The sequence below is a fragment of the Gekko japonicus genome, unplaced genomic scaffold (assembly GCF_001447785.1).
Source record: "Gekko japonicus isolate JY-2015 unplaced genomic scaffold, Gekko_japonicus_V1.1 scaffold47, whole genome shotgun sequence".
NCBI classification, from domain to species: Eukaryota; Metazoa; Chordata; class Lepidosauria; order Squamata; family Gekkonidae; genus Gekko; species Gekko japonicus.
In genome coordinates this window covers 1,738,717-1,760,435 of record NW_015165235.1, presented here as the reverse complement: position 1 = coordinate 1,760,435, position 21,719 = coordinate 1,738,717, and the positions used below count along the sequence as shown (strand labels likewise).

Sequence of the window (21,719 nt, the reverse complement as noted above, 5' to 3'; positions counted from 1 at the left end):
TCTCTCACGTGTGGTGGAATTTGCCCCTACTTGAGAGATGGAGCCGGAATGACCTCTCGCATGTGATGTCTGAGCGGCATCACACTCGAGAAGTGGAATTTATCCCTACCAGTCCAAGGCCACCACCTCTGGGCTCAGAGAGGGGGGGACATTTCAGCCCCCCGTGGCTGTTGCAGTTGCTGTTGACAGCGGCGGCGGCCATAACTTTTTAAAGAGCCCCTAACGAGAGCTGGGAGAGCTGGGATGACCTCTGGGCAATATTGCCTTTGGGCAGTCATGGATTCTCCGTTGGCAATTATGTCCCTATGAGCAACCATGGATTCTCTATCGCTGTCCTTAATTTCCCCCCTGAGACTGTCCTGAAAGGCGCTCCACACGCCATGGTTCTTGAGCTACTGCACCGTGAAGCTGTGCCGGTTGTATTTGCCGGCTTCGACGCCGCAGCGACGACCAGCGGCCAGCCTGTTTCTCAGCCTGAGTTCTAATCAAGCCCTTGAGGTGCGATCTTCGCCTGAGGACGCCGACGGAAGGCGCGACCCTAGTCGCCGGCGAGGAGGAAGAGTTTTCCGAGGCCCGCTCACGGCCGTCTCTGGAGCGGCCTGAACTGAGGGGCCGAGGCGGAGCGACAACCCCCGCCCGCCTTCCCTCCCCGAGGCGAGGTCGGCAGCGTAAGAGCAAGAGAGGCAGGCCGCGGCCATTTTGGGGCGGAGGAGGGGGCGGAGGCGCGCGGCGGCTGCGGCAGGAGCATCATCCTGGGCGGGGAGGCAGAAGGAAGAGGGTTGGCGGCGCAGAGGAAATGAACGTATGAATGAACGCCGAGGAGCTGCGGCGGTCGAGGGGACCGGGCTATCAGGAAGGTAATTGCGGAGGGTGCTCTGGAGCGGAGGGAATGCTTTGGCAGGTGGGTGGGGGAAGGCGGCTGGGGGGGGAGAGGGGGGGGGGGATATTTTCTTTAGGTGCTGTTGCCAAACTTCTTGTTTTTGATGTAAGGATCCGGTGGTGGAGTTCCAAAGCAGGACTTTCAAAGAGCGGGTAATAATTCCAGGCAGCGAAGTTCGAGTCCAGGAGCACCTTAAAGACGAACAAAATATGTGGCGGGGTATGAGCTTTCGTCTTCACTTCTTCAGATGTCTGTGGCTCACGAAAGCTCATACCAGGCTGCCACATATTTTGTTATTTAAGGTGCTCCTGGACTCTTGCTCTTTTCTACTGCTACTGACAGACTAACGCGGCTGCCCATCTCGAAGGTTTTCCAGGGGGATGGGCTGTCGAGAGCCAGAGTTCCCTTCGAGCTAAGTGGTCTCGGGTTTTGCTTTTCTGCTGCAGACCAACATGCCTACCTACCGGAAGCTAAATTTCAGACAGATAAACGTGCAAAGGCAAACCATCTCTGGACGTCTCGCCTTGAAAACCCTACGAGGTTGGCTGCCATGTCTTGGCTGTTTCTTGATGGTGCTTTCCCCCAACCATGCGAATCTGTGGCAGCAAAAATAACGAGGAGCCAAGTTGCACAACCTTAAAGACGAACACTATTTTATACTTTGTAAGCTTATGTGGACTGCAGACCACTTTTTCAGACACTAAGTAGGAGGCTTTCAGTTTGTTGTGGTGTGTTTGTGATATGCAGTTCAATGGATTTGAATGCTTTGCTTTCCAGTAAGAGATCTGTGTTACGCTCTGTGGGGCAGCTGTGTTCAGGAAATAAAGGCAGTTGTTTTCACTCAGGGGCAGCTGGAGTTCTGGGAGTTGCTGGACGAAGAGATTGCTCGTACAAGTCCAAGGAAGCTTCTGATGAGAACATGAGTGTGGAAGCTGTCGACCGGGAGGCTGCGACCTCCAGCAGGCCCTGCACGCCCCCTCAGACCTCCTGGTTTGAGTTCCTGCTAGAGGAGTCCCTGCTAGAGAAGCATCTGAAAAAGGCTTCCCCTGGTTAGTGATGTCATGATCTAAACTGTATTCTTTATCTCTGTCACTCTGTGAACAGGTTGCAGAGGACCAAATGTCTTGAGTAGGTGGTTTTCTGCTGGGTGCTCTTGAGTAATGTGGTTACCTTGTGCTGTAGCATTGTGAATTCATGTTATGTGATGAAATGGGAGTCTGGTGGCATCTTAAAGACTAACAAAGTGTAAGGTGCTTCTAAGACTCCAATTTATTTTTGCCGTTGCATGGCAGTTAATGTTACATTAATTTTACGTACTGTCTCACAGTTGTATAAGCCTGAAATCCAATGCACTGTTAAACATCTTCAGTCTTGCCGAAGTCAGTGGGGTTGAAAAGGGTCACGTCACTCTGTACATTTTATATGTAAATGTATGAATGTGTGGTGCTGCCTTTACCCAAGAAAAGTCTCCAAATATTTATTTGCAAAGATATGCATCCATCATTGGTTATCAAGAGGTCAGGATTGCAGATTTAGTCAGCCCTGAGCAACGGACACTGTGTTAGGATTTCTTTCAAGCAAAAATTGTAGCGATGCATGAACTTGGAAAGGTTGCTGTTGACTTTCCGTTTTGGCCTATGAGTCCATTCAAGTGATGGAAGGACTTTATACTTGTGGTACCTGCCTCATGTGTGGGTGGAAGTCTCTGTAGTTGACAGCTTTGGATTCTATGGTTTTATTATGTTATCTCATTTCTTAATACATTTTCTTAATTCAGAACATTATTTCAAGGCATATCTTTTTTTTCTGCTCAATAGATCCATCACCTGTTCAGCTGATAGTTCAATTTTTGGAGCAGGCATCCAAACCTCTGGTGAATGAGCAGAATCAGGTTCAACCTCCACCTGATAACAAGAGAAACCGTATTTTAAAGCTGCTTGCTCTGAAAGTTGCTGCACATTTAAAGTGGGATTTGGATGTTCTAGAGAAAAGGTATTGATTATCCTCCTGGTTAACACTTGTATGATATTGACACAAACTGTATGTGTTAGCAGTGGTTGTAGTTTGCTGGGGTTTTTGATGTCAGTTGTCTCTTAAACCAACACTCTGAAGAAGCACAAACATCAACAAGTTTCTTTGTAAGGCTCTATAGTGATAATTAGTGGTTGACAATCATTGATAGGTCTTGTTAGAGGATCAAAGCTGGTTTTCCCAAGAAAGTTTTGTAGCAAAACTAAGTCCTCAGTTCTAATTAGTTTCAAGCTTACTAGTTAAACTTTCCTCTGTGTGACATGAACATAAATTGCTTTTTATTTTAGCTTGTCAGTCCCTGTATTAAACATGCTACTGAATGAACTGCTGTGTGTTAGCAAAGTACCTCCAGGAACCAAACATGTAGATGTGGATCTGGCCAGTTTACCTCCAACCACTGCAATGGCTATATTGCTCTACAACAGATGGTGAGACCTTAACTGTTTTTGGTATCATTGGTCCAGTTCAGATATGGAGAGAAATATTAAAGTAATCTTAATTAATTATACAAATTGAACCAAATTGGGCTATTCCTCTTGGGTTCCAAAATGTTCCAGTGACAAGCATTTGCTTCATGTTTAAAGCATTATCATCCCCTATACAATTTTTTTTTAATATGCAGATCCCTAACTTTAAGATTATTTCATGATATTGCATTGTTATTGTACTCTTCCTCTGAGGAACTTAAGGCAACACATACAAATAATTGTTCCTCCATTTTATACCCATTGTGGTATGCTAGGCTGTAAGAGGGTGACTAGCTGGAGTGACCTAGTGGGCTTTGTGGTGGTGAGTTGAAACCTGTTGCTGATCGGACTTTAGCCACCAGGCTGGTGTTCAAGACTATTATGTTAGGGGTTCTTGAACTGAAAGAGAGGTTGATTGCTATCCAGTGCATATTTAAACACATTTCTGTCTCAAATGTAGAAGCTTCTATACCTTTTAACACCCCAACATTCATCTGCATTAAAAGGGAAAGCTTCATATACTTATTTCTGCTTGTCAAACGAAAGTTAAAGGCACAAGCACATTGCCTGGGTGGGGAAAAGCTGGTAGTTTTGTACACGAATTTTTAGAAGAACTGTTGGGCGGATTCTGCTTCTGTCCTACTTTGGCTGCTAGTACAGATTTCCCTTTAAGCAGCACTGGTAAAAGCTCTGTTAAGATCAGCCTGTTAAAATGATGAAGTTCTTTACTAATATTTTCCCTCTCTTTTTTTAATAGGGCTATTAGGACTATAGTCAAAAGTAGCTTTCCTGTCAAGCAAGTGAAGCCTGGTCCACCTCAGTTAAATGTGTAAGTTTTCTGATACAATGCTAGCCAAATAACTTTAACTTTCCATGAGGTGTGTTGCTATTTTGGAATCAATATTGTTTAGTATAAACATCCATCTTCTGTCTTCAGTGCAGACCCACATTGGGACTGTGTTTGCGCAGACCTGCCTCAGATTTTTCCTTGCTTACAATGATCAAAAGGGGGGAGCCCCTCCCCCTCGGAGCCAATGTGACAGCGTTTTCATGCCCAAACTGTCATGTGCTTTTGTTCAAGGTGACAGCACATTTATTCTGATAGTTGAGTTTTATCCATAGCTCATAGTGGGTATTTTTCAGAGTTTGTTTCATTGCCCCCTTTTTCCCCTGCTAGAGCAACGGCAGGCAACCCATTCCCTGAGCTCCAGATGCAACTACAGGAGCTTTTGCAGAAAGGAGCAATTGAAGGAGTTCCCTCTGGCCTCCAATCTTGGGGGTTTCACACGAGATTTTTCCTTGTTGACAAGAAAGATAGAGGCCGGAGGCCCATCCTGGATTTGACGATATTTATGCTTCCACCTTTCTCCACAATGGGGACCCAAAGAGCTTACATCATTCTCCTGTTTTCCATTTTATCGGCACAACAGTTCTGTGAGTTAGGCTACACTGAGGGAAGAAGACTGGTCCAAAGTTATTCAACAAACTTCCACGATAGAGTGGGAATTTGGGTCTGGTTCTCCCAGATACTAGTCCAGCAACCGTACTGGCTCTAATAACTTCCCAGTTCCTGAAACTGATTTAAAAAAAAAAAAGGAACCTGAAATGTTACAGATTGTTGGTGTCTTACATTTCAGTTTAAGGTTTTGGCTATCACATAAAAAGTCCTTCATGGCCTTGGTCCCGTTTGTCTGTGGGACCACCAGTTCTCCTGTGCTCCGTCACATCAGCTTCACTTATGTAAGCATGGCCTTCTGCGGGTGCCAGTCTGCAAATGGGCAAAACCAGCAGCTGTCCGTGCGTATGCGCTCTCTGTTGTGGCTCCCACCTTACTGAAGAGACCAGGAAGGCTCCCGCTGTCCACAAACCTATGCAAAACTGAATTATTCAAGAGGACTTTTCTGCTTGGACTGTACCAAATGTTTCCCAAACTTACTTGAATAAATGACTAGATAAGCATATGGAGCAGAGGTCCATCAGTGGCTATTAGCCACAAGGTATAGATAGGGGCTCTGGGGCAAGTGATGCTCTGTCTTCTTGGTGCTTGGGGGGAGGGGTCAACAGTGGGAGGGCTTCTAATGTCCTGGCCCCACTGGTGGACCTCCTGATGGCACCTGGTATTTCTGGCCACTGTGTGACACAGAGTGTTGGACTGGATGGGCCTTTGGCCTGATCCAACATTGGCGTCTCTTATGTTCTTATGACTAGGGACTGTGGTCTGTATGGCTGTGTATAACTTACTTTAAGTAGGATCCAACTATATAAATTTTGCACCACTTAATTTTTCATATTAATACTTATGCTGTGCTTCAGTGTTTTCTGGTTGGCTCCAGACGTCTACAGTCCTAATGCATCGGTTATTGAATGTCCCATTTTGTTGACTGTATTAACTCGCTGTGTATAATCCACCTTGAGTCCCCGTGAGAAAGGTGTACTATAAATAACATAAATAAAATAAAAGTATAATATTTTAGACTTCAGAAATACATTTAGAGCCAGTTTGGTGTAGTGGTTAGGAGTGCGAACTCTAATCTTGGAGAACCAGGTTTGATTCCCCACTCCTCCACACACAGCTGCTGGTGTGACATTGATTCAGTCATAAGTTCTTTCAGAGCTGCTCTCTCAAGAGCAGTCCTCAGAAGAGCTCTCTCAGCCCCACCTACCTCACAAGGTGTCTGTTGTGGGGAGGAGAAAGGAAAGGAGTTTGTAAGCCGCTCTGAGACTCCTTTGGGTAGTGAAGGGTGGGGTATAGAGCCAATCTTTTATCTTCTAATGTTACTTTGACTGCCAAGCTCAGAACTGTCTTTGTTTCCTGGCTTAGAATGAATCAGATTCAACAAGAAAAAGAAGTAACAGAAAATATTTTGAAGGTGGTAAGTTACTATGTCAGTTCCTTCTACCTTTGTTTTCATGACCTGGCTGTTTATACTCCACATCCACCATATAGCTGGGAGCAGACTAATGTAGGAGAACACCAAGAAGTCCACAGCAAAGTTACAAGGGGCCAGATTTAAATAAATACTAACTGTGCCATCAAGTCACAACTGACTCAAGGTGACCCCTGGGGGTTTTCAAGGCAAGAGATGAGCAGAGGTGGTTTGCCATTACCTGCCTCTGCGTAGCAGCCCCAGTCTTCCTTGGTGTTCTCCCATCCAGGTACTAACAGTGGCCAACCCTGCTTAGCTTCCAGGCTCTGGCATGACTTAGACTGGTGCACAGGTCCAAGGTTTCATGCTGATAGTCCTTCCTTACCTTGTAATGCACATATGATTGTGTTATTTTACTACTTAGATGAGAAATATCTTCATAAGCTAGGAATCGCCCTTCATATCGTAGCATAGCAATTGCACTCTTTTTCCTGGATCACATAAACTAGCAACACTAGTATTATTTTAAATGCACTTAACTGAATCAGCCATCTCCCCCTTTATTTGTGCGCTTTCACACTTTTATCCCATCCTTACTCCAAGAACCTCTCCATTACTTCATCTTATCTTCATTACATTCACGTAAAATAGATTAAATGAGAGATAAAGATTGTGCATCTTTTATTCACTCTATGAAATGCAGATTGCGGGCTCTTTCAGCCTCTGTTTGCCTTGGGGGTATGCATGGAAGGCAGAGGGAGTTTTTGAAAGCAGCCCCCTACTCTGCTGTTAGCCTTCTAATGCACAAAAGATGCAGTCCCTTAAGAACACCTTCTTTTCCTTTAAAATACTGATGAACCTAGGAGCCCACTTTTGAACAGTAGAATGTAGGTTTTAAGTCCCCTTCCCCTTTCTTGCAAAGCTGGAAATAATTGAATATGCACATTAGTGAATGATGTATGTTTGACTATATACATTTGTTTGGGTTATTACAGTTAAAAGAACAGGCTGCTGATTCCATTTTGGTGCTAGAAGGAGCACTAAAATTAAATAAGGATCTTTACATTCACACAATAAGAACTCTAGATTTACTAGCCATGGAGCCTGGAATGGTGAATGGAGAAACAGAGAGCTCTACAGCAGGATTCAGTATCAGTGATGAGGAAATGCAGTGCCAGGTATGCCAGCTGCTTTTACTGAAAACATAGCCACTTGAACCCGACTGATTAGAGATTTGCTGTTTGCCATTTTAGATTTAAAGCTGTCCTGGTGTAACGTGTGTCTTCTTGGCCTTTTGTCCAGGCAGTCTTGCAAATTCCCTAGATCAGTGTCATGTTTCCAATTATTTCAAATGTTAAATATTTCCAGACTCATGGCAATTCATTCTCTCTACATCTTCTAACAGAAATGTAATCCCAGGGTTTAAACCCTTTTTCACAATCTTTTTTTAAATCTTAAAAGAATGGTCGATAAAGACATTCTGTTTGCCATGATATTAACCCATTTTAATATTATTTCAGGTCTGTTATGATCTAGGAGCCATCTATTTTCAACAAGGTTCCACAAATTCAACTTTATATGGAAATGCCAGAGAGAAATTCTTTAGAACAAAGGAACTGCTTTCAAAGGTGGGTTATTCTGTGGTAACTTACATTAGATTTGTTGAAGTATGTTCTGATTGTAAATATTCTAATTGTAAAAAATTCTAATTCCTGATGCAGTGAGCTTTGCAAATAGACTTGAAAATTGAGCTTTCCTTGCTTGCAGTGCCTGTGTTGAGTTGAGCTTCCCTGTACAATACTACTGTTTTAAACGGCAAGGAAATATCCTAATTTCAAACAGACTTGTATCTGCAAGTGTTGCATCCATAATCACATACGTAGGCAGCCCCCACTCTGTTGGCACATGCTCAGAACTTGCTGGATTGCTGGGTTTAACTTTGGTTTTGGCCTTCTGATTCGTGTGTGTGTGCGCGCAAAAAAACTACAGTTTCCTGTAAAAAAGTAATGAAAGATAGGGAAGACTAATTTACAAAAAGAGAGGATCTGAGTAGAGCTTTTCTGCTGTTTGGGGGCCCATCCTCCTAGCAGCTACTTTGTCCTGGGAGGGGGGAGAAATTGGCAGGGAGGGGATGGGAGCCTGTGCATGTGAGCACATGTACCTGTGTGTTTTGTAAGGTTCCCATTACTTGTTAGCAAGTGTCCATCACATATTTTTGAGCATGACAGGGATGTTTGTAAAAATGTAAGTGCTTCCAGGCAATGTTTCCCCATCATTAAGTCTAACAGCGATTTCAAAAAATATTTAAAAACAGTGATTTGCATCCAGTTACTCCATGTATCATTACTGTGTGTGTGTGTGTGTGTTATAATTTTTTTAGATCATTGCAAGGACTGCAGTCCTGGAAGGAATTTTTCTTGAACGGTGACCTATTTTAAGTCAATATAAAATGCAGCATTTGCACTGGGGATGTAAAATGTGATTGTTATCTTAACAGATTGGATCATCCCTTCACTACACCATAGATGAGAAGAGGTTAGCTGGCTACTGTCAAGCCTGTGGTGTTCTTTCACCTTCTGACGATGATGCATCACAACCAGCAACTCCTTACAGTCGAATCCACATCTGTTTAAGATCTGGCAATTATCAGGTAAACCTCTGGCAAAGCAAGTGCCTGCCTATCTGTGCTGTCATTTTGTATAATGGGTCCTGTCACCCCCTGTTTACCTGATACAGTTTTGTTTCTAGGATATTTATTGATGTTAGAGAATAATCTTGATTTGCATGTGATCAAAAATGCTATATTGAAATCTGGAAATCTAAAATTAATCAATGTATGCTCAGTGGTATTGTTTTCCAGTAACTGAAAGGCTGCCGTGGTTAAAACTCCTAGGGGTATTCTAGGCATTTTTGTATCTTGCAACTTAATTTTTCTGACTCCTAAAGCAGGGATAGCTTTCTTTTCTGGTAAACTCTTTTGATGGTTCTCTTTGTGTAACTCATGTATTTCTTGAAAAGAGACAGTTTTTATGTAGCTATTTTGCCTGTTAACAGTGGTGGTGAAAAGTGCCATCATGGTGGTTTGCCATAGCCTGCCTCTGTGAAGTAACCCTGGGCTTCCTTGGTGGTCTTCACAATAACCTTATGAGGATTCCTAGGCAGAAAGGTAGTGAAATACAAGGGTACCCTAAGTGAGTTTTGTGAGTGAGTGGATATTTTAATTTGAGTTTCCCCCATCCAAGCCTTGACACTCTTTACTAGCACTACTTAATTCTTGTATGAAAAGAGAGTCACCTTTTCTTGTGCTTGGTTTTCAGGAACTAGTGAAGATTTTCCTTGAAGACAACTTGACACCCAGTTTACCTGTTCAGTTCAGGCAATCAGTGCTAAGGGAGCTCTTCCAGAAAGCTCAACAAGGGTGAGAAGCAACTTATTTATTTATTTACTAGTAATAAGGCCCGTTGTGGAAATAAATACAACGAGATCTAGAAAGAGGCTCTGGGAGAGTGCTCTGGCTTTGGGCAAACAGTGTCAGTCTGCTTTTAAAACATGAACCTGGGACCTGCACACCACCAGAATACAGCAGGTTCCATATGTAACTGACATTCCAACTGCCTTGCGGGGGGGGGGGGAGTTTGAGGTGTGGAATGGAGTGAAGTCCAATCAGCTTCCATATGCAAAAGACCAGGTTGTCGCAGCAGTTGTGGTGTGGGCGGGACCCGGGCTTTGCCTTTTGATTGGTGGCGATATATGCTGAGGAGCAGTGCCATCAGCCATACACTAAGGGAGTGCATTTTAGAATTAGAACTTTGGCACCCACTATTCAATTATATATAAGGAGAGATTTACAAAATGTACATCTCGCCTTTCTGCCCTTAAAAGGGCCACCAAGGTAGCTAACAATTTAAAAAATGCATGATAAAACCATTATAATAAAAGCATATAAATCATCCTTAAATCAACCATAAAGAGAACCTTAAAAACAAAGTTAAAATGCATAAGAAACGTAGGTCTAGGAAGGAGGAGTCATTGAGGGGAATGCCCAACGCAACAAAAAAGTCTTCACCCAGTGACAGAGTAGGGCCACAGAAGGGGATGAGAGTTCCAGAGCTTTGGGGCCATGACCAAGAAGGCCCTCTCTCCCAGGTTGCCACCCGTCTAATCTCAGAAGGGGCGGGACATAAGAAGCAAAAGGTAGCCAATAACGGTCAGGCGGGTTCATAAGGGAACTTGAATGAGAGAACCATTTAGAAGCTGCTAAGACTGGAGTTTAAATTGATTCAATAACTCTGTGTTCTGCCTTTCTGTTACCATGCTCAGGGCAGCTAAAAATATCATGGTTACATTGGAATAAAATACTTCACAGGGTGTCTGTTATGGGGAGGGGAAGGGAGTGTAAGCCACTCTGAGACTCCTTCAGGTAGTGAAGGGCAGGGTATAAATCCAATCTCCTCTTCTAAAATAAGCAAACAAAAAACAAAACCTAAGATTCTCAGGGACCTGATGGATCAGGTACTTTATATATGACTTGGCAGAAGCCATGTGATTACCTAGTAATCTGGGGTATCGGGAACAGAGCCATGTAGTGAACTTTTTGGTATCCTTTCTGTCCCTAAAAATCTGTTAAAACTTTGTTTTTTATGTTTATTTAGGAACGATTCCCTGAATGAAATATGCTTTAAAGTATGTTCATGTAATAGTGTTTGTGATGTAATGCAAGGTCGACCAGTTGGTATCCAGTTTAACCAGCTATTTCTTAAACCCACTAAAGAAAAAATAGACTTTCTACTTGAGGTAAGGAATTGGCCTTTGTCTTAGCATAGTACCTTAAATGTCCTTGAGCTGCGTTTTAATGAATTGTTGTCAAACAACTTGCTCAACTTAATCCTTTTTCAGTCTTATAGTTTGGATCTAGAGTTTCATGAGCTGCTCTTGAGGAAACTGCAATGAGAAGAGGGAATTGGGGGAATTAGCCCTACTCGCCTCATGCATAAACTTTTATTCTGTTCACTGGGGGGGGGGATTTCTGCTGATTTCCTCTTCCCATGACACCCCCCCCTCACACCGCATCCCATACTTGACCCTCAGCAACTTTTCAGGGAGTGCTGTAAGCAGAAGGTGGCAGAAATCTGTTCCTTGAGTTTTGTGGCTTTCTGCATCCAGACTTTCAACTGTTGCTTAGTTGGCATACTAACTTGATTATGCTTATTTCTTATTATATGGATGCAGTCACTAACCCATTCAAGCATGCTACCGAGGGACTTCTTAGTGACTTAATGCATCTGCTTACTACTTATGAACTACTTATAAGAGAAGCCATGTTGGATCAGTCCAGTGGCCCATCCACTCCAGAACTCTGTGTCACACCGTGGCCAAAGCCCGGTTGCCGTCAGGAGGTCCACCAGCAGGGCCAGACCTCCAGAAGCCCTCCCACAGTTGCTGCCCAAGCACCAAGAATGCAGAGCATCACTTCACTGCCCCAGATTACTTGCTTATTGTTCACAATAACCTGGGATCAGGCATGTGTCTTGGCCACTAGTTCTCAGCCAGTAAGCAAAAGAAGCTCCTGGTGATAAAAATGTATGGATAAATCATATTAAAGTCTCATGATCCTTCTGTTTTACCCCCATGAAATAAACATTTTGATAAAACATTTTTGCTATATTGGTTATATGCTAAATGTAATCTTATTCAATATTTTAAATTGCCAGGTATGTTCAAAATCAATAAATGTAGAAAGTGCTTCAGAATCTTCAAGAAGAAAAATGGCATATTTTCTGAAGTAAGTGGTGGTAGATTGTTTTCTCTGCTTATTTTCAAATATCCGAGAGAGTATTAGGGCGCTAGCTGACGTGGGGCATATTTTATCCCTTTACATCAGGGTAGCTCCTGACAGAGTGTAAGTTAAGTAGCCCGAAGTGTGTTTTGAAGTTTGAGCACAGATGCTTCAGCTTACTCCCCTTTTCAGCCTCTTCTAGTTCCTCTCTCTGAGGGCTGTTACTAATGTATCTCCAGAAAAGTGATAATGCCTGCTCAAGGCCCTTTAACTTGATGATTATTCACAAGCTGCATTTTTGATTATTGGTCCTAGCCCATTCTATCTGTATTGTTCAGAAGGGAGTTGTAGCTATAGACCCCACACTAGCCTGATCTCATCAGATCAGGGTCAGCCCTGGTTAGTACTTGGATGGGAGATCACCAAGGAAGTCCAGGGTTGCCATGCAGAGGAAGGCAATGGCAAACCACCTCTGCTCATCTCTTGCCTTGAAAAACGTTTGACGGGTCACTAGAGGTTGGCAGTGACTCGATGGCATTTTCTACCAACAGCCTCTATAGTCAGTGCTGTTGTGTCCAGTATCTCACCCCAATACCCCCCCTTTGATCCTGTGTTCTCCGTTAAAAATGAAAGGATCTTTCCCTCTCCAATATCACAGTAGAGACTGCAAAAATTAAATTGCCATAATTTTTCTTTACACTTATATTTTCTTAATGAACTTTTGGGACTTTATGCAGGAACCTGTGTTTGGGTTTGGAAGACCTCCAACTTGTCTTCATGATTTCCTCCCATGAGCTCTTCATAGCACTTTTGAAAGATGATGAAAGGAAGCTACTCATTGATCAGATGAGGAAAAGGTCACCTCGCGTCAACCTAGGCACTAAGCTTATAACTTCATTTTATGATATTCCAGGTTATTGTTGTTTTTACTGTTCAGAATATTCATAAATATTTTATGGGAATTTCTGTAATATATTAGTATTGAATGAAGAATCAGTGAGTGAATCCATAGACCGTGCTTCCTCATCATGTTTTGATGGCAGAAAGAAAAGAGAGCGAGCCATGTATCTAGCCCACTACCCTGGCATCATGACATCAGTCTTAGTTGAACTTGTGGCTGGGGGCTGAGAATTAGTCTCTTCATTTGTTTTTCCAGGCTGCAGCCTGAATTACCCATCTTAACTTCATTGGGATTAAACTGGAGAGTACAGAGTAGAAGACAGAGACATCTTTTTGCCATTATCTGAACTGGGGGTATAAACTAGTAAATCTTGGAGACTCTTTGTAGACCTAAGAATATAAGAGAAGCCATGTTGGATCACACCAATGGCCCATCTAGTCCAACACTCTGTGTCACACAGTGGCCAAAACTCAGGGGCCATCAGGAGGCCCACCAGCAGGGCCAGAACTCTAGAAGCCCTCCCACTGTTGCCCCCCCCCAGCCCCAAGAATACAGAGCATCACTGTCCTAGACATAGTGCTCACTCTGTACCTTGTGGCTAATAGCCACAGATGGACCTCTGCTCTATATGTTAATCCAATCCCCTCTTGAAGCTGTCTGTGCTTGTAGCCTCCAACACTTGCTGCAGCGCTGAATTCCTCATGTTAACTACTCTTTGGGTGATGAAGTACTTTTATCTGTCCTAAACATACTGCTCATTAATTTCATTGAGTGCCCATATTTTCTTGTATTGCGGGAAATGGAGGAAAGTACTTCTTTCTCTACCTTCTCCGTCCCATGCATAGTTTTGTAAACCTCTATCATGTCACCTCTCTCAATTGTCATTTCTCCAAGCTGAACAGCCCTAGCCTCTTTAATGTATGGTTTATTCTATAGTGCTATGGTCAGTGTTTTCAAAACAGCATAACAAAGCAGTGTGTTCAGCAGAATCCTGCTGGGAACATAAATACCCTCAGTGGGCTATGTTGGTTGAAAGTCGTCATGTCTGGGAGACATAGTGACCGTTCTCTTTCTCAGTTCTAGCATTGCACCATCAAAATGTTATGTGATTAATAAGCTCTTTCACTGCGAAAATCAAAGCAAGTTTGGTTCGTCCCTAAGAGCATAAGAGCCCTGGGTCAGACCGGTGGTCTGTCTAGTCCAGCATTGTGTTTCACACAGCAGCCAAACCAGTTGCTCTGGAGAGCCAAACAAACAGGGCATAGAGGCCAAGGCTTTTGCCTGATGTTGCCGCCTAGCGCCAGTACCCATGGGTTTGCTACCTCTGAAATCAACCCTATAATCAACCTTTTCTCATACTGCCAGTTATAGTTTGCTCAGTTACAAATGTTACCACTTTTCTTCCAGCCTCAGCAAGTGTGAATATTGGTCAGCTGGAACATCAGCTTATACTATCGGTGGATCCCTGGAGAATTCGCCAGATTTTAATTGAGTTGCATGGCATGACATCAGAGCGCCAGTTCTGGACAGTTTCTAACAAGGTACCTTATTTTCTATTGAAGTGTTAGTAACAGTTGCTGCTATGTTTTGCTTAAGTGCATGGTCTTCCCTGCTCCCAGGGCTCACAATTGCTAGTTAAGTGTAAAACATAAAAATACTCCTTTACAAAATTACACCAGAGTGTTTAATAAACTGAAAAACTCTGAGTTATTTGTGGGTGATCCGATTTGAGATGCCGATAAAAAATGGAATGCACACTTTGAAAAATAATAAAATTGTGACTCTGAGAAACTGTTTTGAGATTTCCCTTGCACGTTTTTGAAAATGCTACTATATCTCTTCTGGTACAGTAAATTGATATATATATTCACTTTCATTAGTGGGAAGTACCAAATGTTTATGGCAACGTTATCCTAGGAATTAAAGACAACTTAACCAAGGACTTGGTCTACATCCTGATGGCAAAGGGTCTGCATTGCAGTGTGATTAAGGTGAGAACGCCCTGTAGCATTACTGTTTTCTGCTGAAAGGTTTTAGCCAAACTTTGTTCTACTATTTAAAAAGTAACCACAGAACAGTGGTGTGGTATGGAATATAAAATTCCTTTGCTAGAGACCTTTGTAAGCCAGTGCTATTTGTACATTTGTTCCCCTGACTGTGATGTCAGATTTCTTCGTCTAGTGAGTGCCTGAGTCAGGCATATAGCTGGCAAAGAGCTGCCTTCAGCTTTATGAGGAAGGTACAGAGCTGACTGTTGCCACTGTAGGCTAGCTTGTCCAGCTTGCTGTATTTTTCTCTTCCGTTCAGGACTGCTGGTGTCGTGTCTGCAGACTGATGTGGTGGGGCAGGGCAGTCTCCACTGGGATACCAAATTGGTCTTTATCCTGTGGCTCGTCCGAACATCAGCTTAAAAGGATGTGTGTTGCATTAGTCTTCTTCATGTGGACAGAAAGGGACATGGAAAGATGTAACACCCCAGTTGTACCACAAGACTAGCAGAACTGTTACATGAAGATCAGCTTCTGTAGTCTATATGAATTAGTCTTTTATGGTTCCATAGAACCTGGTCTCTTTGAACAGACGAATCTGGCTACTGTTTTGTAATCTGTGCTCGTAATTTTGGCAGGCAGACTTTTTGCTCCAGGTGCTAACTCTCACTTACGAGTGTGGTGTGTATGTTGTTCCAGGATTTCGTCCACGCGAAACAGCTTTTTGCTGCTTGCCTGGAACTAGTTACCGAGTTCTCTCCAAAACTGCGCCAGGTCATGCTGAATGAGATGCTACTTCTAGACATCTATACCCATGAAGCAGGAGCAGGGCTTTCAGGAGAACGTCCTCCCTCTGACTTGATCAGCAGGGTTCGAGGGTATTTGGAAATGAGGGTGCCTGGTAAGTCAAAGTTCATCAAATATGCCTCTCAAAGTTGCTCTCAGTTTACTGTCCCAAAGAAAATGGTGCTGGTTTGTTCATGGCATGAACCTGGTTAATTGCTGGGTTTTTAATTGTTTTTTCCTCATTCCCTCTCCAAAACTAAAGATGCTACGGACATACACAGTAGAATCCAACAAATGTTGCTGTCCGTGTTCTTGTATAGGGGTGGGCCTATAGCCATATACATTTTGGTACACAGTGATAGAAATGACTACAGCAAAGAGAACATTCCAGGCAACTCCCGTTTTTGCCCTAGGTCATTTTCTCTCTTGTTAGGTCTACTAAGATTCCCAGGGCACCAGATAAGAGGTTGTGTCTTATAGGGGTGGGGGGCGCGATTTGGAGTCGTGTGTCTTTAAAACCTCCTTCAGTCAGGTTCCTCAATACTAGAATTAAAGCAAGTCATAAGAAATCACTCCAATAGTAATTTCAATTCAGTGGAAAACTCATTTCCAGGTGTAACTTCCTTGCCGTATTTATGATTGGCGTGGTGATCATATCAGATGGTGTCTTGGCCAATTCTGTCTTCGCCTCTGTGGTATTTTGCTAGTTTCAGATGTATGTGCATTCACGTTGGAGAAGGAAGCAGAGGCATTGCTAGAGAGATTGTTGTACTTCCTGTTTTTCTCACAAGCAGAATTGGGAGGGGAGGTTTTATCAGTCAGTGCTAACTATAACCCAGAGATGTCACTGGATTTTCAGGGTGCATTGAACCTTACCAGTGGAGTACTTTATTGTAGTTCATGCCAGATCCTGGATCATGAAAGTTGGTATGTAATGACAGAAATTTGTCAAAATGTCTGATCAGTTGCTCTCCCAACATTTTTTTTTTTTTTTTTTAGATATTCCTCTTCGGCAAGTTGTAGCAGAGGAATGTGTTGCCTTCTTGTTAAACTGGAGGGAGAATGAATACTTAACTATGCAAGTTCCTCTCCCTCTGGTCCAGACCAATCCTTATGTAAAGGTAAAGCATTTTTTTAATGCAAGATATTTTGAAGTTTCATAATCTTACAATATTATCTGACTTATTCTTTTCCCCTTCATTTCCACTCCCCCACCAAACTGTTGCATTTCTTAATAAAAACTTCCCGGACATTTTTGCAGCTGCCTTGTAGAACAGCATTTGCTCTTACGGCACGGGTTTTAAAATATGAAATCATGTGAAATATGAAATCCTGAATATGTTCTTCTGCCATGATGTAGAGTCTGACTGCTTAGTGACCTTTTGAAAATGAAGGTCTGTAACTGGATCTGTGTTATTTTTTTAAAAATTCACACATGATCCAATGGGCCATAATTCAAAGGAATTATCTAGTGTTTGTGCCCAGGGAAGATTTCAGACTTGCTTGAAGAGGAGAAGCGGCTTGTGGTGCACACTAAACTGTGCTTGAAACCCTGGCCAGTTCTTCTTCATGGGATCTCAAGTGTGCACAGCATGCTAAATCTATGAAAGCTATAAAACTTTGAAAGCAAGCTTCCCCACTGACAATAGCTGCTTGCTGCATGCGCCAAAGCAGGTGGAGCAACACTCATCCATCAGTTCTTTTTTTGCTGCTGCTGACTTTAGAAGCACCTTCTCATTGTCAGTTGCTTCAAACTGTTTTGAGTGCCACAAAACAAAAAAGGAGGGGGAAAAACCTTAGTTGTGTGCTTTTGTGCCTGTGGTGTAGTTCTCAACCGTTAAGAATTGCTCTGCCTGTGGGGGGGAAATCCCTTCCACAGACGGACATAGTCTTTGTCTTTTATGTTCAGGAGACGTGCATAAAGTGGACATTTGAGAGCATTGCTTTAAGATTATGAAGCATGCTAGATGTGATCGTGGTATCATATTAAAGACTCAGTTGTGGGAGAAAGCTCTCTCCTTAGATCAAGGGGCTTGATACTGTTTCCAAAAGTGGGTTTTAAAATTCCTGGCTGTGAGCAAGCCCTAAGAGTCACCCTGAAGTAGCTTTCTGGGCTAGTAGATGTTCTGCTTCTGCTACAGTATTTTCTTTCCTGTGTACCTTTCCTGTGTACCTTGTTGAGGATAGGACAGAAGCATTATACCTTTGATGTTCTTTGCTTTGTGGTTTACTTAGCTAGGACAGCTTTTGGCTGCCACATGTAAAGATCTTCCTGGGCCTAAAGAAAGTAGACGAGCAGCTAAAGACCTCTGGGAGGTGGTTGTACAGATCTGCAGTGTATCCAGCCAACACAAACGAGGGAATGATGGCAGGGTGAGCCTAATAAAGCAGAGAGAATCAACTCTGGGCATTATGTACAGGTAAGGTTTTCTGCTCTGCAGTATTTGTGTGTGTGTGTGCACAGCTGCACTAAAGAGTGTACATTCCAAATAAGCATTTGATAAACTTGGAGTAGCTACAGTATTAAAGGTAAAGGTAAAGGTTCCCTTGCTCGAAAGCCAGTCGAATCCGACTCTAGGGTTGCGGTGCTCCTCTCTGTTTCAAAGCCGAAGAGCCAGCGCTGTCCGAAGACGTTTCCGTGGTCATGTGGCCGGCATGACTAAACACCGAGGCGCACGGAACGCTGTTACCTTCCCACCGAAGTGGTACCTATTTATCTACTTGCAATTTCTTGCTTTCGAACTGCTAGGTTGGCAGGAGCTGGAACTAGAGACGGGAGCTCACCCCGTCTTGCGACACCCGGGTCTTGAACTGCTGAACTACCGACCTTCCACAGCCCGCAGTTCAGCATCTTAACCACTTGAGCCACCGCAGCTCCAGCTACAGTATTACTGCACTCCAAAACTGGTTTGTTTAATAGTATCGTAGTTACTGCATATGAATAATGGAATGCAAAGGTAACTTGAAAAAAAGTTGGACAATTGAGAGAAATTGTAAAACAACATTATAGTACAGAAGGCAAGTTGTAACATATCTGGATAACAGCCGTATATCCATTACTGGAGTGTGCAATGAGTTTTTCTTGGTATTTTTTGGTTAGGGTCTGTTGGACCCGAAAAAGTTTTGGGATTCCCGAAAAAACGCAGATCCCACTACTGGTAAGGCATTCAGATCTGGGATTTTTCAGAAATCCTGAATTTTTTAGGTCCAATATTTTGGGTACAATAGACCCAAATGGAAAGTTACACAGAGAGAGAAAAGCAATGGCAAAGCCGCAAAAAACAGTTGAGAGGTGGCTCAGCTGGAGCTTTCTTAAGGAGCCTGGTTTAAACTGGACTGCCTGATCTTGCAAGGCGATCTCTCCCTGCAGGTTCAGCTGTTTTGCGGGCTCTTTTGGGCAGTCTGGTTTAAAGGGGCTGCCCAAAAGAGCCACAGCGGAGCTGGTGGGGAGAGTGGTCCCCCCCCACACACACACTCAGCTGTTTTGTGAGATGTTTTCTGCAGTTCCTTTAAACACCCCCAGTTTAAAGGGACTGCAGAAAAAAGCCCGAGAATTCCTTATCTTTTCTGTTTCTGCTAGTATTGTGTTTAAAACTTGTATATCCTTTCAAGTGCTTCCAGGCAGAGTGCGATACATAGATGTTTACATAGTTTAACAATAAATGTCTTGAACAACTCTCTTCTCTTATTTAGGAGTGAAATGCTGTCTTTTATCAGAAAGTTGCGGGTGAGTCTTGCTTTGAAGGGTTTGAACCAAATTAGTGTATTAAAGAAAAGAAAAAAAATCCTCCTTTTTCTTTCCTTAAAGCAATAACAGTTTTGTTGGATAGGTTGCTTTTTCTATAGAAAAGCCTGTTTTATCTGACTTCCCCCCCCCCCCCCAGCTCAGACGGAGCTGTAATAGCAGATATAGTCACACGAGGAAAGCGTTGCAAAGTTTAATTATTCCCTTTGTTTTGATTCCTTTGTGAAATCACAAACTGATAGTAAAATAAATATGGTCATGTTGACGAGCTGCTCACAATCGGGAGAGCTGGCTGGTTCTGTGAGCTCACTTCTTGCATGGAGCAGTCACATTCCCCCTCCCTTCAAACTGACCCTGCCTACCTAGCTTGCTTTGCTGGATCTGTGTATGAAATCCCAGTGGAGTAGCTGTTTCAAGCAGTTGTAGCAAAAACCCAAGAAGAGCCTTGTGGCATGTTCAGAACCAACAGAGGCATTGTGCCATTAACATTAGCAGGCTGCAGTATTAATAACAACAACATATAGGCAAGAAGGTAGGGCTGCCAAATGCAGCCGGGGGGCGGGGATTCCCCCGCTTCGGACCTCCGATTACCGGCGCGCCGGAATCGGGGCCCGGGGGAAACCCCACCCCCACGTGCGCGTCACCCGGAAGTGACGTCGCACGTTGGGGGCGGGGCCCCGCCCCCAACGTGCGACGTCACTTCCGGGTGACGCGCGCGCGCACATGCCCGGGATCGTCCGGGAGCCCCCCGCTCCCGGACGATCTAAATTTGGCAACCCTACAAGAAGGTAATTTGAAATCCAGTTTATATAAGAGCCAGTATTTTATGTACAGACTTAAGAAATTCACTTATGGGAGTATCTGATAAAAATGGCCTTAAACTGTGTGTGAAGCTGGTAATAAATGACTTCTAGGGGATCATTGTGCTTGCAGGAACACCAGCTAGAGGCCTGCAAGGAATTGGAGGCTGGGCAGATAAAGATTTGGAAATTCCTCTTCCTCCAGGTTCAAGGGCTTGAGGAGAGCAGTTATCATATTTATTTTTAACTGACTCAGTTGCATTCATATTTTGAGGGCAATGCCCATGCTCTGATTGGTATAAGCCATTTTTTCATAGCTAGAGGGTTCCCCTAAACATGTAAAAAACCCAGGCTTGCTGCAGGTTGGCCCCTTTCACTGCCTTGGAGATGCTCATCCATAGAGTTAGCTTTTGCTGAAAAGAAGCTGGGGGTCTGTTTGGAACTATGAGTGGTGGGGAGAATAAACTGGTAGGGAATTCCCCACGTGCGTACCCAGGTTTCCTCTTCCAGGATTCTATAAAACTTGAGTCAACCAATTAATTCATCTTTGTCTGCTTTTTTTCTGATTCTGGAGCATGCTCAATCTTTATCAGGTTATCTTGGTTTTTTCCCCTTTTGGCTTATTTACTGAATCTTGAGGGGTTTTTGCGTGTCCAGAGAGTCCCCCAAATATTAATAGTGTGGCCCCACTGTGCTGCTTTCATAATTGTACCACTTTTACTAGCAGAAGAAATAATAATAAAAAATAGTAGCAGGAATAATGATTATATTTAAAGTTCAGAATAAACTGGCTTTCCTAGAGAGTGAGAAGAAACATTACATTATGTAACATTTTCTTATTTTCTTGTAGGAGCCTTTGGTTTTGACTACAATCCTATCATTGTTTGTCAAGCTTCATAACATTCGGGTTAGTACAGTACCCTCTTCAACATAACTCTTTGACTCTGATGCCTGCCCTCTGTGACTGATTTCATATATAATGTGTGGTTCCTTTTTCAGGAGGATATAGTGAATGATATCACTGCAGAGCATATCTCTATTTGGCCATCGTCAATTCTGAAGTAAGGAAATTACTCATAAGAGCTTCAGCTATCATAATTGTGAAATGTGTTTCTCTCCTGGTTTGTGCAGATGATCCTGAGTTCCTCACTTTTAGAATGTTTGTCTTGTCTATTAGTTCTGTCTAGTTGAGTTTCAGGGACATTTCTGCAATCTCTCCCTTATTATAAAAGAGTTTTGGGTGCCAGAATTCTAAAATTGGCCCCTTTAGTGTAAGGCCGAAAAAACTGCCACTCGGAAGACACTGGCTGGGTTCATTGGCTGCTTTGTGCAGTCCCGGCCAGCGTTCCAAGGTCATTTACATATGGAAGCTGATTGGACTACACTCCATTCCACACCTCAAACTCACCCCCCCACAAGGCAGTTGGAATTTTCAGTTGGGAGAGGAGAATGATGTCAGCTGCCCCCTAGGCAGAGGC

The 21,719-nt window shown here is 43.3% G+C and overlaps 1 protein-coding gene across 1 annotated transcript in view; it reads left to right on the top strand.

The window, feature by feature from the left end:
• The first annotated feature begins 763 nt into the window (after window positions 1-763).
• INTS8 (integrator complex subunit 8) overlaps window positions 764-21,719 on the top strand; it is a 28,032-nt gene continuing 7,076 nt past the window's right edge. Inside the window, exons 1-21 of the mRNA XM_015409838.1 lie at window positions 764-857; window positions 1,726-1,929; window positions 2,698-2,872; window positions 3,199-3,339; window positions 4,136-4,207; window positions 6,200-6,251; window positions 7,241-7,423; window positions 7,766-7,873; window positions 8,743-8,895; window positions 9,563-9,663; window positions 10,898-11,039; window positions 11,957-12,027; window positions 12,759-12,934; window positions 14,330-14,463; window positions 14,803-14,913; window positions 15,610-15,811; window positions 16,696-16,817; window positions 17,932-18,116; window positions 19,390-19,423; window positions 21,092-21,148; window positions 21,241-21,302. Coding sequence (XP_015265324.1) covers window positions 809-857; window positions 1,726-1,929; window positions 2,698-2,872; window positions 3,199-3,339; window positions 4,136-4,207; window positions 6,200-6,251; window positions 7,241-7,423; window positions 7,766-7,873; window positions 8,743-8,895; window positions 9,563-9,663; window positions 10,898-11,039; window positions 11,957-12,027; window positions 12,759-12,934; window positions 14,330-14,463; window positions 14,803-14,913; window positions 15,610-15,811; window positions 16,696-16,817; window positions 17,932-18,116; window positions 19,390-19,423; window positions 21,092-21,148; window positions 21,241-21,302 — 2,534 coding nt within the window. The 5' untranslated portion in view covers window positions 764-808. The remainder of the gene's footprint in view (window positions 858-1,725; window positions 1,930-2,697; window positions 2,873-3,198; window positions 3,340-4,135; window positions 4,208-6,199; window positions 6,252-7,240; window positions 7,424-7,765; window positions 7,874-8,742; window positions 8,896-9,562; window positions 9,664-10,897; window positions 11,040-11,956; window positions 12,028-12,758; window positions 12,935-14,329; window positions 14,464-14,802; window positions 14,914-15,609; window positions 15,812-16,695; window positions 16,818-17,931; window positions 18,117-19,389; window positions 19,424-21,091; window positions 21,149-21,240; window positions 21,303-21,719) is intronic.